This window comes from Plecotus auritus (assembly GCF_963455305.1).
Source record: "Plecotus auritus genome assembly, chromosome: 4".
In the NCBI taxonomy this organism is placed as follows: domain Eukaryota; kingdom Metazoa; phylum Chordata; class Mammalia; order Chiroptera; family Vespertilionidae; genus Plecotus; species Plecotus auritus.
Genome location: NC_137775.1, coordinates 119475432 through 119488242, shown reverse-complemented (window position 1 = coordinate 119488242; position 12811 = coordinate 119475432). Strand labels below are relative to the sequence as shown.

At 40.9% G+C, this 12811-nt stretch overlaps 1 protein-coding gene across 3 annotated transcripts in view; it reads left to right on the top strand.

Annotated features, from left to right (window-relative positions):
- Positions 1-12811, top strand: part of TSPAN12 (tetraspanin 12) — a 141006-nt gene that overhangs the window by 78845 nt on the left and 49350 nt on the right. For all 3 annotated transcript variants that reach the window (XM_080665761.1, XM_080665760.1, XM_080665762.1), the window contains 2 exons: positions 7707-7789; positions 8798-8933. In XM_080665761.1, coding sequence (XP_080521887.1) covers positions 7707-7789; positions 8798-8933 — 219 coding nt within the window. The remainder of the gene's footprint in view (positions 1-7706; positions 7790-8797; positions 8934-12811) is intronic.

The following is a 12811-nucleotide window of genomic DNA, read 5'->3' as shown; positions in this document are numbered from 1 at the left end:
CAAGAATTGATTTACCTTTACATTTTAATAAATAACTATTTGAGTTCTTTTTCTTTTTTTAAGGAAAAGGGGAATTTAAAAGCCTCTAGTCCATCTTCTCAATTTTTAAGATGAGCAAGCAGAGGTTCAGAGTGTTTATATTGCTTCTCCAAGCTCTCTGCAGACAGAGCTGTAACTAAGTTCCCATCTCTTTTGCATTCTACTCCTTTCTAATGATCTGACAGAAAAGGAAAAGTTCAAGTAGGTGCTTTCAGACATCTGTCAGCCTTGAACAGAAATGATCGGTGTCACTGTCACCTTATATAAGACTATAAATATTTTTTATGGCAGACAGTGGAAGGATTTAAAAATCTGTTTTTTGACTGTGACCTTACTATTTGGTGGAAACTATAGATATACATTTCATAATAAATCTAGGGTATATGAGTACACATAAAATTCTGATTTAGAAAACAACTTGATTCAGTACTTGTTTTTACATAATTAGATTCAAACAGAACCAGAATATATCTCCTACACGGGAAATTTCATACTTATAAATATTTATTGAGAGCTAGCATTTTCTAAATGTTTTTCATGACAGAATGTGACAAATGTCCTGCCAAGGATTATATTAAATATAGCTCTTTAAAGTAATATTTGTATTATTTGCTAAATATTCCTTTGAACTACAAATAATATTTTGCAATATGGGAGAAAATGTAAGGAGCTATAAGCCTAGTTACATAGGGTAACTACAGTGTTTATAGTAATTTAATCATCATGAAAGAGTTTAAGAATTATTTTATTTTAATTTGGAAAACTAGTAGAAAATACTATGATTAGTAAGGAGTCCGGAATTAGTTGCATAATTTGTTTTCCTAGATTTAACACATCAGGATTACTTGTCAAGGTGAATGTATCTCATTACAATTTAGCTTGCTATAGCTTGCACTATCTTTGTTGTTACTGTTATTATTTTTTCAACCCTAGTGGATAAAATCACTCTTTGAGAATGAAACTGCTCTTAGACATTTAATGTGGATGGAAATAACATTACAATAAAAAGTAATTTATTCTCAGAGTTGCTTGTTTACTATAAAATAAGGCTTTGGGTTGATGTAATTTATGCTGATTAATGTTCTGTGCACAGCTACGGTGCTTGGGCAACTGCTGTGAGAAATACAGTAGGGCCAAGTAGGACACAAGGTTTGTAGTTTAAAGGACATTTGAGAACACTAAGCCAGCTTCTGACCTGATATGTAAATCTTTGATCTTATAATTCAGCAAGCATCTCTCTACTGGAAAACTTCCAGTGATAGGAAGCTTCATTTTGCTTAAAGTGTCTCCTAATTTTGCTAAAATTCTCTGAGAGCTTGTTTAGCAGTTGAAATCATCTCCCTTTACTTTTTTCTCATTCATTCATCTAATAGTATTAGGCCTCACTATGGGGCCTGGTGCTCTTGCTATTTGATGGAGCTGTAAGTAGTGGTCTGTGTCCTCTAGGGGAGTGAGACCAGACCGGTGGGTAAAAATAGAAAGCTAGATAGCTGCTCTGTGAGGTCTGAACTAGCACCCTGCCTGGGGAGGAGGGAGTTGGGAGAATGTCTTCACACTCATTAGAGCTGGTCTTTCAGGATGGAAAGGCTGGGGCAGGATAGCATTGCAGGCAGAGGAAACTGGGCAAAGACATGGAGGCTTTGGAGATGTGCATGGTGCATCTTAGACATGTGTGAGCAGTTTTTTTGGTCATCTACATACAGAATGTGTGTGGGTAGAAGCTGGCAGGAAACGGGTTCAAGAGATAAGTCAAAGGGTGACTGAAGAGGGCCTGCTGAGGAGTTTAAACTAACTTCTCCAGGAGAGCGTTGGGGGAAGTGGAAATGAGAGTTGGGGAGGAGCCACAAGGGACAGCTATTAGGGCTTTAAAGCAGAAGAACTTGATCTCTGTTTTATAAAGCTAATGGAAGGGTGGATTGGAGGTGCAATCTGTGAGCTGGTGAGTTCTATTGGAAGGTGATTGTAATTGCCTGGCAAGAGATTGAGGGCCTGAACTAGGCAGGAGTGGCAGGAAAGAGGGAGGGATTCACCAGAATCATTGCAGGAACAATCTGTAAGACTTGCAAGTAATTCATTGTAGGACTGAAGAAGAAGGAGAGGTTCAGGCTGCCTGCGCAGGTGCCAGTTTATGTGATTGAAGCATTGATTATACCATTTACTGAGGTAGGGAAAATGGTGTGAGGTGCATGTAGGTTTTCAGAGGAATGGAAATTAATTCCGTTTTAGAGATGTCAAAAGTGAGAATGGCCATGGAAGCCCTACAGGTAGCTATGCCACCCTGCTTCTGCCCTTACCCACTTGGTAGACTTTCAAATATATGACAATTTCATTTTTGGACTGATTTTGCAGTTGACTTGTCTCTTAAGCTGATGGAGAAAGATTAAGAGAAAGCCTGAGGTCAAAAGTGACTTGAGATAGATTAAATGACAACCCAAAGTTATATAGCGAAAAGTAGCAGAGCTGGAATTCAAACCAAGGTGGTGGTGTTTTTTTTTAGATAATGGCTTCTCATTGTCCTTATGGTCAAGTTCATATGCCTTAAAATGACTTCTAAGACTCTGTGATCTGATCTTGATCTCTGCCTGGCTTTCTGTTCTTACCAGGTGCCAATTTCCCTTCCTTGGACATATCATGATGCCTTCTACCCTGGGACCTTTTCTGTTCTTTCTGACTGGAATGTTCTTTTTAGCCTTCCTCTCCCTAATGAACTTGATAATTATCCTTCAGACCTCAGGTCTCTTAGACAAGTCCCTTTGACCCCTTAGAATAGGTCAGTCACCTCAAAAGGAGTTCTTATAGCAACTTGTATTATTCCTCCCCTGTACTTATCACAGTTTGAAGTTATGCATTTATATCTCTGACTAGAGGCCTGGTGTACGAAATTCGTCCATGGGGGTGTGTGGGTGTGTGTCTCTCAGCCCAGCCTGCACCCTCTCCAATCTGGGACCCCTCAAGGGATGTCCGACTGCCCGTGTAGGCCCGATCTCTGGGACCGGGCCTACACGGGCAGTCGGACATCCCTCTCAAAAATCCAGGACTGCTGGCTCCCAACCGCTCACCTGCCTGCCTGCCTGATTGCCCCTAACCACTTCTGCCTGCCAGCCTGATCACCCCCTAACCACTCCCCTGCCAGCCTGATCGATGCCTAACTGCTCCCCTGCTGGCCCAATTGCCCCTAACTGCCCTCCCCTGCTGGCCTGGTCACCCCTAAATGCCCTCCCCCACTGGCCTGATTGCCCCTAACTGCCCTCCCCTTCCATCCTGGTTGCCCCTAACTGCCCTCCCCTGCCAGCCATCCTGTGGCGGCCATCTTGTGTCCACATGGGGGCGGCCATCCTTGACCACATGGGGGTGGCCATCTTGAGTGTTGGAGTGATGATCAATTTGCATATTACCTCTTTATTAGATAGGATAAGTTGATTGATGTGTGTGTCCTCTTCACTTAGCAAATTTCACCATAGAATAGAGTTGGTGTCTTATTTTGCCCATCAGTGTATCTGCATCACATCACACAGTACCTTGCAAAGAGCATCTGATCAACACATACTTTTCTAGATGGAAGAATCCATGGTCTTAACCATTCTATACAAATATTTTGGAATATTCCATTTATAATAAATACACTTTTTTGTTATAAATAGAAGAACTGTATAATAACAGCCACTGATCATATATTATACAAAATGAAGACACTGATAATTTTTTGACACCTCAGAGCTGTAATATTGAAAATTGGCCTGAACTAGCCTGTAAAAAATTAAAGGGTGGGGAAACCAAGGTCAAAATAATAAAGAGAGGAGAGAATTACTTATAACTGTAAGAGAATATGAGGAAATTAAATAAAATAGCACATTAATAGAATATTTTGTTGCCATGAAACTTCCAAGGGGTTTAAAGGCCCACACATATAGCCAAGTGGAGAGAGAACAACTAGCCTCAGAGGGAATTAGATAGTCCACAGTCCCCTGCTAGCTCTGTGTTTTTCAATAGGTTCTATTATTATTTAGCTACTAGAGGCCCGGTGCACAAAATTCATGCGCGGTGTAGGGGTTGTCCCTCAGCCTGGCCTGCACTCTCTCCAATCTGGAACCCCTTGGGGGATGTCCAACTGCTGGTTTAGGCCTGATCCCACAGTCAGACATCCCTCTCTCAATCCGGGACCACTGGCTCCTAACTGCTTGCCTGATCACCCCTAACCACTCTGCCTGCTGGCCTGATTGCCCCCAACTGCCCTCCCCTGTCAGCCTGATCACCCCCAACTGCTCCCCCCCTGCTGGCCTGATCACCCCCAACTGCCCTCCCCTGCCGGCCTGATCACCCCTAACCGTCTCTGCCTCGGCCCCGCCACCATGGCTTTGTCCGGAAGGTCATGCAGGTCTCTGGAAGGTCTCCTGGTCTAATTAGCATATTACTCTTTTATTAGTATAGATCAGGGGTGGGCAAACTTTTTGACTCGAGGGCCACAATGGGTTCTTAAACTGGACCGGAGGGCCGGAACAAAAGCATGGATGGAGTGTTTGTGTGAACCAATATAAATTCAAAGTAAAGGAGCGGAGGGGAGAGCAAGAGAACCCTCCGCTCTTTCGGCTCCGCGGGCCAGATAGAAGAGCCGAACGGGCCGGATCCGGCCTGCGGGCCGTAGTTTGCCCACGGCTGGTATAGATGGTAAGGCCAACATGTCAGGAGATGACTGGCATTGAAAAGATAGTTCATTATACTCACAAATCCCAAGAGAGTACATGTCTCATCATAGTGGGCCAAGAGGGAGAAGCAGGGGGATCTACCACAAGGCAGAGAGGTAGCGGGACCAGGCAAGTGCTTTTATTGTGGCTTCTTTGAGAAGGACCAGGCAAGGCAGGGTAAGTAGGTTTTGTATTGGCCACTTGGAATACTTTCAGAATTTTGGAGTATAGGGACTGCCTCTAGTTGTCTGGCACTGGATCTTGCAGTGGTTAGGGCAGGTGTAGAGTAGCCCAGACTGAGGCTTTGGATTGGTTAGTTTGTATTTCAAAATGAAAAGCTTGTCCCAGGAGAAGGACTCCTCCCCAAGGTAGTGGACAGCAGGTGGCCAAGACAAGCTAACTCAGGCATATTATCAGTTTCTCCAGACTAAGGCATGTCCAGCATAACATGTAGAACAGATGTCAAAGCATCAAGTTTACAGAAGCTAGGAGCAATACACTGTGGCTGATTCACTGAGTAGCCTTTATTAGGTTTGCAATCTGTTCTTCATTCCCAACAGAAATGAGGACAGTAATAACTGGCCTAATTCTCCTCTGAACTGTGGTCCCAAGGCTCCTAACCTGTGTTGGACAATAGGCCCCTGAGCTCCTATTCACCAATGAATGTAGTTCAGACATTCAAATTGAGCCTGACCACTATACACTACCTCCCCCTCCTCTCCCTTCTCCTCACCCCTTTTGAAAAGGCAGCTTGCATGCTCTGCAGGCTGGTCTCTTCACTGTCTGTGGAATTTCTCACACTTGTCTCTAAATTGGGAAGGTAGTTAATTACTGTGGGTAAAGCTCCAAAGGCCTGGTTTGAATCCCAGCTCTGCTACTTAGAGTCTGTAAGACCTTGAACAGGTTACCTCACTTTTCTGTGTCTCATGGTACCTTTTATAGTCTGTAGTCACCTGGTTTATATATTTATTTCTCATGTCCCACAAGAGCTCCTCAAAGTCTGGCGTCTTGCTTGTCTTATTCATTGTTGGGTCTCTGAATCTAGCACAGACAGTACAAAGCAGACAGTATGTGCTGAGTAAATATTTGCAGCTGAATGAAGGACAAGTGAATTCACTAATGGATTTTCCAAGCAGGTGTCCATACGTCACTGTCCAAGAGGCACAGGGCTCTCCATGTGATACCTTAGAGCCTTTTTCCAGAAAGCATGTTTCATGGCCACAGCTTGAATCAGTACAGACACATTCCATCTTGTATTTTCATCATTTCTTTTAGCATTTAAAGCTAAATCGATAACATATAATGGTAATTGATATATTTATAATGTGCCAGAAATTATTACAAATCAAATGAAATAGAACTTCACTATATTGTGCTTTAAAAGTCAAGTATAAGGTACATTTTAGAAACATTTCCATCAAAATCGGAAAGACCTTCAGAACTGAGGGGTTGACTTCAGCCTTTTGGATTATTTATTTAACCATTCAGCATATATGTCTAAAAGATAAGGATCTTAAAAAAAAAAAACACCAAAAACCTCAATACAATTAGTATATCTAAAATAAAAAACAATAATTTCTTAATATTTTCAAATATCCAGTCATGTTAAAATATCCCCTGTTGTCTCATAAATGTCTCTTTGTTATTGGTTTGTTTGAATAAGAATTCCTACCAGGTCAACATGTTGCATTGAGTAACATATTAAATCTCTTTTAATTTTTAATGGTTTCTCCTCCCCGCACCCCTTTGCCAATTTTTAAAATTAGATAAATCAGATCATTTGTCCTATAAATTTCTCATGTTCTCAATTTTGCTGATTGCATCCCCATGGTGGCATTTAACAAATTTAAATCTATTCCCTGTATTTCCTATAAACTTATACAGCTAGCTAGGAGCTTGATTAGATTCAGTTTTGACTTCTTGGTAAAAATACTTCAAATGTATCTATGTATTTCTCATTGCATCATGTTGAGAAACATCTGGTTGTCTCTTTTTGTGATACTAAGATTGATCAGTGGGGTCTGCCTGCTCTCTTCATTCTAAACTTTCATGTAATGCAGTGGTTCTTAGCCCTAACTACATGTTAGAACATCTGTGGAGTGTTTACACATTTCTGATGCCTAGCCCCCACTCTCAACAATTAATTAATTAATTAATCCAGGGTAGATCAGGCTCAGTAATTTTTTTTAGAGTCCTAGGTGATTTTGATGTACAGACAGGATTCAGAACTACTATCCTGATCATTTTGACCTCTATTGAGGATCCTTGCCTAGAAATTCATTATTTCAGGAGTTGGTAAATAGTGATACTCTGTCATGCTTTCTTCACTATAAAAGCTTTCATTAAGTCTTCGGTTCTTTAATTTTTATAGAAAAGGTTGGATAAATATTGGATTCTTAACAGTTTTCTGAATAATGATTTGAGTATCCAACATTCTACAAAGGTGACCAGTGAGTTTTGTTTAAGTGTGATTATGAATTTATACATTTTTAGCATATTTGATGTTTCAAACTATTGTGTTGATTATTATTATTATTGCTATTATTTTGATGTTCAAATTGTTTGAAATTTAGCCAGTGGAAGCTCTTCCAAGTTAGCTCCTTGGACTTTTATTTTTTATTTTTGACAACATCAATAGTATTTGATTGCTTCCTTGCTTTTACATTTGACATATTTTAGGCTTATCTTGTGCATTTCATAATTTAATTGTTCTGTGGCCTCTTCATCTTGTGTAATTCCCATTCTGGACCTGGAATCAGTCATTAAATAGTTTAGCTTGGTGACTTTCTATTTAGTGGCTATGTTGTGATTACAAGATGGAATGGCAGATATATAAATTAAAAGTAAATCTCAACAGGAAATTAGGAAAAAGCATAATGGTTATGTAAGGCAATATCCTTATTATTATTATTATTATTTTTACTGTTAATCTGGCAGAGAATGTTGCATAAATCCTTCATAACCTTTGTATTTTTTTCTTTCCAGTTAATGTCCATCAGCGTGTTGGCAGTTTCTGCTTGGATGAGGGACTACCTAAGTAATGTTCTGACTTTAACTGCAGAAACAAGGTAGGCTTTACAAGTAATGATTGATTTCTTTGATCAGGTTTCCTCAGGCACTAGTTTCTAGGTAACTTTGCCCTCAGCTGTTTAGAGGGTATTGCTCCTAAGTTCATTTGGAAAGTTTTCCCTGCCCATGGCAACCGTTGTTACAGCTGTCTGCATTTTTCTAGCATTCTCATTAAGGTCCTAAGAGATCATTCCTGTCCTCCTGACAGGGTGTCAGCTCTGTCATATTTGCATATAAAGGACAGCAGCGCTACTTTTTTCTACAAAAATCATCCCCAAACTTGTTGCCTTCATATTCCTGAGCTCAGGAAAACCAAACCCACTCAATGCCATTTCTTCTCAAATTTTAAAGGTTGATCCGCTAACCTCACTAGGAGCAAATTACTCATCTTCTCCTAGCCTCAAAATTTTTCATCTCTGAATGGGGAATGTAATATATCTCACTCTGAATTGTCCTAAGGATTCACTGAGATATATTTTTGTAAAGCCCTTAACACAATGGAGTGTTGTAAGGGTAATTTTTGTTGTTCCCATTATTCTTCCAATTATGGCTGTAATTAATGACTTTTTTCATCGTTTTCTAGCAAAAATTATCTCTCCCCCTTCCCTTTTCTTTTAAATGGAGCCCCAGATCTGAGAGGAGGAGGAAGGAGACTCCTTAGCTGGGAAAGAGTGAAGGGTCCAGTGTGGTTCCCCAGGCTGAGGCTTCAGAGCTAACAGTAGATCGACTTCCTGTTAAGGACCTTAGCTCGTCATATATTTTAAATTAGTTGAAGTTGGAATGTACCCCTTGTATAAAAAAACTAAAAAACGAAACAAAACAAAAATAAAACAAGCAAGCACATTGCTGAGATAGCACAGTGATTTTGAAAATAGCAATACAGCTATTGTCTTTGCGCATGATGATTTAAAGATTATTCAGGCCAATCACAGTGGTGTCTTGTACCATAGCTTGGGTGCCTTTTGATCACATTTTCTTTGTAAGGTGACATGATTGTTCTTTTTCAGGGTAGAGGAGGCTGTCATCCTGACTTACTTTCCCGTGGTCCATCCGGTCATGATTGCCGTTTGCTGTTTCCTTATCATTGTGGGGATGCTAGGATACTGTGGAACAGTGAAAAGAAACCTGCTGCTTCTTGCATGGGTATGGTGTTTCTATCTTCTCTTATTATGGTCAAAAAGACCAACCAGTAGTGGACTATTTTTTTCATCAGTGTCCAAGACTATGTGCTTAGGGAACTGTGACAGCAGTGCTCTGACCAGGGATAATTGTTCAACAGCCTGTGTGGAGGGAAGCTTTTTCCAGGAGAGATGACTTTAACCCAAGTCTTTGCTTTACTCAAATGATGAGGAATGGAAATATGTGCTCTACTTAATTGTTTCACTCAGGCTATGTGCTGACGTTTTCATTCAAAAGTGTGAGTTTTGCCCTGGCTGGTTTGGCTCAGTGGATAGAGCATCAGCCTGTGGACTGAAGGGTCCTGGGTTTGATTCCAGTCGGGGACACATGCCTGGGTTGCGGGCTCAGTCCCCAGTGGGGGACGTGTGGGAGGCAGCCGATCAATGATTCTCTCTCATCATTCATGTTTCTCTCTCCTCCTCTCCCTCTCTAAAATCAATAACATTAAAAAAAAAAAAGTATGAGTTTTGTCTAGAGTCATGGACCTTATGGCCACTCTGACAGGTCCCTGAGACATCATAATGGAACGCAGTTTCTTCCTTCTTTTTAAAACTGATCTGCCATCTAAGCTCGTGTGGAAGTTCAGGTGGTCAGGTAGCAGACAGACATTACCATTCTGGCACTGCCTTTACGTGGGTTAGCACATATAAGTGAGTCTCGGTGTCTATGATCTTAGTGGTTTTTTATTTTTAATTCTGAAAGACTTTGCTAGATTACTTCTTAAAGTTCCTTCAGCACTCAAGTTCTATGATTCCCAAATCTGTGCTTAAACTTTTAATGAAAAAAATTAGCAAACTCTCTTTTAACTTTAAAAATCTGAGTCATTTAAAAGTAAAGCTTATATAAAGATTAAAAAACATTTTTTTTTGCTAATCCTCACTCGAAGATATTTTTCCCCTTTGCTTTTGAGACAGAGTGGAAGGGAGGGAGGGATGGAGAGAGGGAGAGGAAAAGGGTCAGAGAGAGGGGGAGAGAGAGAGACATTGATGTGAGAGAGACACATCGACAGGTTGCCTCCTGCACGTGCCCTTGACTGGAAATCGAACCTGAGATTCTTTGGTGAGTGGGCCAACAGACGCTGAACACACCGGCCTGGGCTATAAGGATTTTCTGAAGTGCATTGAGTGTATAAAATATTACCTGTTAGTGGCACCAGGTTCTGAGGCTGCTAATATAATTGCAAACATATCAGATGCCCCCAGAATTCAATGAATATATTCATTTCTGTGCAGTGGTTTTCAAGGCTAGTTACACATTAATTCCTTGTAGGGAACATAATAAATTTCTGTGTGCTGATATGCTGGATGTCTGGGCAGAAAAAAAAGCCCTGATTTTTAGCGTTTGCAGGTTTCTGTGAGGTAAATACTCCCAGCATGGTGGATTTTAGGTTACCAAATGTATCAGTGAATGCAGAACTGGGAAGAGATGAGTACAAATGGGCTCTGAGGAGCCAGCTTGGCACACCAGTGCTTGATGGCTCCCTCCCAAGCCAATTAAGCAGAACCTTAGTGTGAAGCTGCACTGAGCCTTCGAGTTTCCCAGGGACCTGTGTTAATGTATTCCTTGGCTTCTTGGAGGATAACTCTTCAGGCCCATGGTTAGAAAACAGAATATGCTGCAGACAGTACACCACACCCAGAGAAGGGGAACATGACCAGGCCTCACTTCGCTCCACATTGCTGAGAAGCATGGTGAAGGCTTTGGAACCTTATTTTGCCATTTAAGATATTTGGACAATAACTTAAACATAAACTAAAGGACTTACTTTAAATGAAACTGATAATTTGAAGCATGGATGAGGTATTTTAAACTGAAAAACTCAGAATTCATATTTATTTATTTATTTGTTAATCCTCACCTCAAGATATTTTTCCATTGATTTTTTTTTTTTTTTTTTTTTTTTAACAGAGGGACAAGAAGGGAGTGAGGGAGGGAGAGAAGAGAAAGGGGGAGAGAGAGATGTAAACATCAATGTGAGAGACACATTAATTGGTTGCCTTCCAACTCAGCCCAGGGATCTGAACCTGCAACCCTTCAATGCGTGGTCTGACATTCTAACCACTGAGCACCCTGGCCAGGGCTCCAAATCCTCTTTAAACCCACAATCTCACAATGATGTTTTATTTACACCAATTTAAGTGTGACCGCTATTCCCCCCTCCCCCCACCTCGCTCCTATGACTGGATGGTCCCTGGACGGTGGGATGGGGTGGGGTTGGGGGAGCATAGCATATTTCATGGAACTTAAAGGCTTTAAGAACACATTTCAAAACCATTTATGCATCACATTAGTCTGCTCAAATGCTGGTAAGTCAAGTGGACAAGAACGAAGTAATTTGGTCTCTACTTGAGGCAGGATGAGTCATAAAGGCTTGTGCCAGAGAGGCTAGTGTGTGAGGCTGGAAAGAACCTTACGATGTAAAGGTGACGTGTTGACTGAGGTTCTAAGTCCCATTAACTTGTTCATTCACTAATTCTTCAAATATTCATTGAGACTATAGGCACTACCAATCTTTGCCAGTGCGAATGATAGACAAACAATCCCACTATTCAATGATAAGATCTTGAATAAGGTTTACACCAGGTGCTCTGAGGTGGAGCAGAGGACCTCCAAGCTTAGCCTCAAGGGCTCAGCACCTGCTCCAGGAGGTTGATCAGCCTACATTGATTCGCTTCATCCCACTCTCTTTATTTGGCTACACTCCCTTTCACAGTGTAGCTTTTGGTGCATTGCCATTCAGTGTGTGCCTGTTGGATGCGCCTTCCCATGGACTGCCTGGAGCATTTCATTCCCATTTCGCTGCTTCTCTTATCATAGCTGGTTTCCAGACCTTAGTATGTCTAGACCCAACACAGCTTTTCCCTCGCTAAGGAATGACCAGTGGTCTCAACTCCCAGTTACCTGTCACCCATAACCAATCTGCCTCTGATCCGCTTCTCAGGTAGTTCTTCTCTGGTTTCCTCTCCAGAGCCTCCTCCTCTAAGCACTTGCCAAGTCCTGTAAGTTCTGCATTTGCAGCTCAGGAACCTGTCCCCTCTTCTCTACTCTTATTTGTAATGCCCAGATTCAGGCTCTCCTGACTTCTTACTGACACAGTGCAGAGCCGCCTAACGAAACTCCTGCCTCTGTTTCCTTCTGACTTACCCAAAAGTAATGCCACCAGGTTAATATAATGCAACAGTAGTCATGTTACTCCTCTGTTCTGAAACCTTGAGAGAGTCCTAGTTGGGTAATGAAGTATTTAGTGATGCCTCAGTCTTGCATCAGTTTCTTCTGTAATTCAGTCTTTGTCTTCCATTTTTAGGTTGCTTACCTACTTTAATATTCTCTGGTCAAACCGTATCTTCTGAGCCTTGAACAAACTTTTTGCTCCATTCTTCCCTGCTGTTATTCTTGCTGTCCCCTTAGCTGGGAATTTCTTCTTAATACTTTTGTTTTAATAATTCCAGTCCATTAAGACTTGTCTACTATCTCTGGAAATCATAATAATGACAAGATGATGGTGATAATTAAAGTAATGAACATTTCTCAGTTGCTTACAAATGCTGCAGAGGTTTACCTGAATTTTGTATATGAAGAATTTTACTTGAATTAATCAGTTTTGTCCTCTCCAAAATTCTAATGAGATAGACACTATTTTTATTACCATACTATAGATAAGGAAACGAGGTACAGATTGGTTAAGTGATTTGTCTAAGTTTGCGTAGCTAGGAAATGGAGAATCTGGTATGCAGACATGGCAATCCAGTTCCAACAATATATTTGTAACTACTCTTTTACTCTATAATTGCTCCCTTTTCCTACGTGCTTATAAACATATCTGACAATGTATAAAACATTTT